We start from the raw sequence: 4,459 nt of genomic DNA on the forward strand, positions 1-4,459 counted from the left end.
ATCAATATATAATAAATTTTGTAAAGATCAGTGAATTATTTTAAACGACAGATATTTTTAAATAAAACAGTTAATGATATCAGTGTTTTTTTCACTATAATTTAAGTAAGAATACTTCATCCATTATTTTCTTAACCACTGGCCAAAAAAGAAGAAGAGAATTTCTATGTTTACAGAAACTCATACAATGTATTTTGTATTTATTTCTTCTTTAGATGTCAATTTATATGTCATAACAGTACTAAATATAAACAGAAAAGTAATGTTGTATAAATTATTATATAGGTATGAAGTTTTATATTGGAAATAGTTATATATATATATATATATATATAGTTATCTGGTTACAAACATGATAATAATTATGCTTATGCCCGATAAACTTAAAAACACACAGTAATGAATTCTACCAACCATGGTTTGTAAAAACATGTAATATCTGAAACATATATAGATCACTGTTTTACTGACACTTCTGATGTGAAAATGTGAGTTTATAGCCGAAGAAGTGTAAGAACCATTATTTGAATTATGAAAACAATAGACAGAAAAGGTAGCTAGGTTTTCAACACGCAGCATAGTACTTACACTTAACATTATGTTCAATTCTTGCCATGAAAATCACTCCCTCTAAAAAAGCAAGAACCATAAAAATCTTCCTCCTTGGAGCCACTCGCGTCATCTCCAATCTGTTGATCAGACTGAGTCACAGAAGTGGAGGAGGATGAGAACAAAGTTGAAGAACTGGAATCATAGAAAGACTCATTGGGGTTATGATGGTGAAGGCCTGAAGCAACACGTTGTAGATCATCATCATCCCTACTCCAAAGAAGCTGCGCGTACTGCATTAGATTTGGAAAAGCTTCTTCCTGTGGTTGTGGTTGATAAGCTGGTGGTGAAGGTGTTGGTGCAAGAGGTGAAGAAGAAGCATAATAACTATTGTTGCTGTTAATGTTTTGAGTAGAACGTGAAGGTGGTGGTGGTATTGAAGCAAGAAGAACGTGTTCTGGGAAATTGAGTTTTGCTTTGGATCCTTTGAACTTCAAAGCAGCAGCATCATAAGCAGCAGCTGCAGCCTCTGCCGTGTCAAAAGTGCCAAGCCACACTCTAGCAGCCTTTTTAGGGTCTCTGATTTCGGCAGCCCATTTCCCCCATGGTCTCTGCCGAACTCCTCTATAGTGTCTTTTTCTCCCTTTCAATTATTGCACGAAATAGTAACAATATCAATCACAAGAATGCTTTGTTTTGGTTTCCTCCAATTTCTCATTTAAGAAAACACATCAACTAGTCACCCTAACAAATCCAATTGCTCACTGAAAATACCTAACTCTTTGTCCCCACAATCAACATCAATATTATAATATTGAAGGGATCAAGATCGACAAAAGGGAGTCTTAGAAGCTCATTTCAACTCGTTTATCTTGGCATGTATTTCAAGTTAAAACATATTTTACATGTGCATCAACTCAACAACCTTTATAATTTATTTATTTTTTCCTTTTTCAAGGAGAGATTCAGATTTGCTACTTGCACTGATGCTAGTGATAAAAAAAATCTTAAATACTCTGAAAACCCATTTAAATAAGTAGATCTCTGATATTGAGAAATAGGGTTGCATAGTATAACATAGAAGAGAGTATATAAATTGAAAAATACAAAGTTAGTGCATGAACCTGGCTAATTTACCTTGATTTAAAGGGTGCTGAGATGGGTCCGGTGTCTCAATCAAGGTAGAAGTGGTTATTTGGCCATATTGTGGAATTGGTGTAGAAGGAGTGCTATCATGAGCAGTATGGATTGGATGTAGAAAGGGATATGAAGAAGGTTCTTCCCCTTGTTGGGTAGGGAAGTTGAAACCTTCCCTGTTCTCCCTTGATGCATGATCAGAAGGGAGAGGCCTCTTTCCATGCCTTGGATCCACCTTGTTCAACTCTATGAAAGGTTCTTCTATAGTCTTATATCTATGAACACAGCAAATTGATCTCTCTCTTGCTGAGGACCTTGCAGCTAAATATGCCTTAGTATAAAAGCAGATCTAGAATTACTTATAGAGAAGAGTGATGGAATACAAAAGAAGGATACTCTTACCCCCATCATGTGTTAAATAACAAAGAGGTGTTAAAAAAAACGAATATTTACTAAACGAAGGAAAAAGCAATAGATAACCTTTGAGATGGGGTTTATTTCTCCATTGGAAATGAGAGAGAGAAAAAGAGCTAGTGAGTTTTGTTAGTCCAAAGAAGGAAGAACAATTAGGTTCCTTTGTTTTTTTTTATTTGCACATAGCTATTTTAAATATTTATTTTGTTTTATTTATTTACATTTTCTATTTTTACAATTAGATATTTACATTAAATTGAAGTTAATGTACAACTAAAAATTTAATTATATATTAAATTTCAGTCATTCATCTATTTTCTTTTATTTATTTTAAAAAATTAAAATATAATAAAAGTTTTGAATTTAAAAGAAAATAACCGAAGAGAAATCAATCAAGCTGGGAACGAATGCTATGTATAATTATGATTACTTTTTTTTATTCTTTCATTTTTTTTTCATTTTTAATATGTTTTAATTTGTGGAAAAAATAAATTATAAGAAAAGTTCTTAAATAAGTGATATCACTACAAGCAGACGTTAGAGACGAAAGTTCAGCGTACCATATCAAAGAAGCATTCGTAATTCAAATTAAACATAACATGAAGTTTAGCATTGATCATGCACACTATACACATAAACAAGTGGAACCTATCAGTACAAAAATGACTTCTTTTTTTTTTTTTTATTTCTTTGTACTTTCCCATTAAGCTATGAGGTTTCAGTCAATAAAAGTTTTTATTTTCAATTCTTTATATAAGTTGTTTTAATAGTCTAATCTCCTGAAAAACTGGTTTTTGTGAGAAGTTGTAGTTGAACGCATGATTGAAAGTCTTCCTTATTTTAAACTTTTGTTTCTTAGTTAGTTCGCATTGTTCTAATTAATTTCTTGGGTGCATGATTTAAGAGAGAGCAGATAAGCACTCTCATGGAGTATACGCATGGAACTAAGTGGGTATTGATTAAATCAGTAGACGCATGTTTTACTGGTGAATTTCAATTAAATTAGGTCGGCGCATGTTCAATTTGGTTTAACTCTGTTCGAGGATTGAGAAAGGATTAATCTTTAGAAAATCTGTGAAGAATTCAATTGTGGAAGAACTTGGGATCAACCAATTTTTATTTGCTGTTTCAAATCTCTTTTATATTTTCTGGATAACTATCTTAACCCTCTTTTTATTATTACTGTTATTGCTAATTTTCATTGTTTACCGATAGGTTTTGAATTTTGTTCACTGGAATCACTATTGGATTCGTTGGGAGACGACTTGGGGTCATTTGACCACTTATATACTATCATCTCTCTAGCATTAGACAAGTCTACGCTACAATTATATTAATTTGACAACAAAACGACAGCTATCACAATTTTAAATTTCAAAATTACCTAGCAGTCATATTTCACTCTTAGACAAGTCAAACCAAAGCTTAAAGTAAATATTGGAGAAAACTGATTTGAAAGATTGTAATATGATATCTTCCTGTCAAGAGGGTAAAACTAACTATTTAAACTCCAAAAAGGTAGTTAAAAACATTTAATGAAGGAGTCAAATCAGTTTTGAATCAATTAAAACAGATTTACCAAACTTTTTGTTAAGGATTTTCAAAAAAAAATTGGTTGAAATATCGAAACAACCAATTGAATTGGTTTGACAACAAAGTCAACCAATTTCAAGCTTTGTCAAAACTTGTTTCAAAAGCATTAAGTGTAAAACAACCAATTGAAACGATAAAACAACTGGTTGTTTTTCCACTTCTTTGTAAAACACTTTTTTTTAAAGGATTTGATTTAAACCAACTTTGGATCCTAACTAAGAGTGGATTTACAAATTCAAACTACCCATAACCCACACACACAAGCAGCAGCAAGGCCTTCAACCAATCTTCATGAATTTGGAGATATCAAAGCTTATCTTCAACAAACTCCCCCTATTTGATGAAGACAAATTCCTGGTTTGCTTGTGTTGTTCTGTTGAACTTGAAAGTACCAGCAAAACAGACAAAATGCATGTACCAGAGAGCAATCATATCCAGGTTTCTCTAGCACAAATGAACCAGTTTTCACCATGTGATTTTCATATAAAGAAAACCAGAAAAATTAGTGTGAAAAACTAGTGTGAATGAGGTGCACAATCAGAGTTTTCTGCAGCAGCATGCTAAACAGATTTAAACCAGATTAAAACAGATATGTATCAGCATACAAATCACATTCAAATCAGATAATTCTCCCCTTATTTGTCTACACAAATAGAGTAGAAGAAGGGATTAAAACAATTGTTCAACAGATTAAAACGGCATAAAAAATTGTGCAGCGAATTAGCACAGAATACGAAAGTAAAGCACTAAAAAGTTCAATCATCTC

General features: G+C 32.2%; 1 protein-coding gene across 1 annotated transcript; it reads right to left on the reverse strand.

Annotated features, from left to right (window-relative positions):
* Positions 1-419: 419 nt before the first annotated feature.
* On the reverse strand, positions 420-4,165 carry LOC137815539 (uncharacterized). The gene is made up of 3 exons (XM_068618656.1): positions 4,112-4,165; positions 1,687-2,035; positions 420-1,192 (listed from the first exon to the last, which is right to left on the reverse strand). Exons 1-3 carry the CDS (start codon positions 4,163-4,165, stop codon positions 603-605), a joined length of 993 nt encoding a protein of 330 aa, XP_068474757.1. The 3' UTR covers positions 420-602.
* Positions 4,166-4,459: the final 294 nt, after the last annotated feature.

The sequence above is a fragment of the Phaseolus vulgaris genome, chromosome 1, assembly GCF_051622355.1.
Source record: "Phaseolus vulgaris cultivar YP4 chromosome 1, ASM5162235v1, whole genome shotgun sequence".
In the NCBI taxonomy this organism is placed as follows: Eukaryota; Viridiplantae; Streptophyta; class Magnoliopsida; order Fabales; family Fabaceae; genus Phaseolus; species Phaseolus vulgaris.

Bases quoted from the DNA above. Each gene is read 5' to 3' on its own strand.
- LOC137815539 (XM_068618656.1), bottom strand. From the start codon at position 4,165: ATGGTGAAAACTGGTTCATTTGTGCTAGAGAAACCTGGATATGATTGC. The intron at 2,036-4,111 runs GTACATGCATTT...AAGTAATTCTAG, and splicing joins CTGGATATGATTGCTCTCTG to ATCTGCTTTTATACTAAGGC. The intron at 1,193-1,686 runs GTAAATTAGCCA...AATAATTGAAAG, and splicing joins TCAGCACCCTTTAAATCAAG to GGAGAAAAAGACACTATAGA.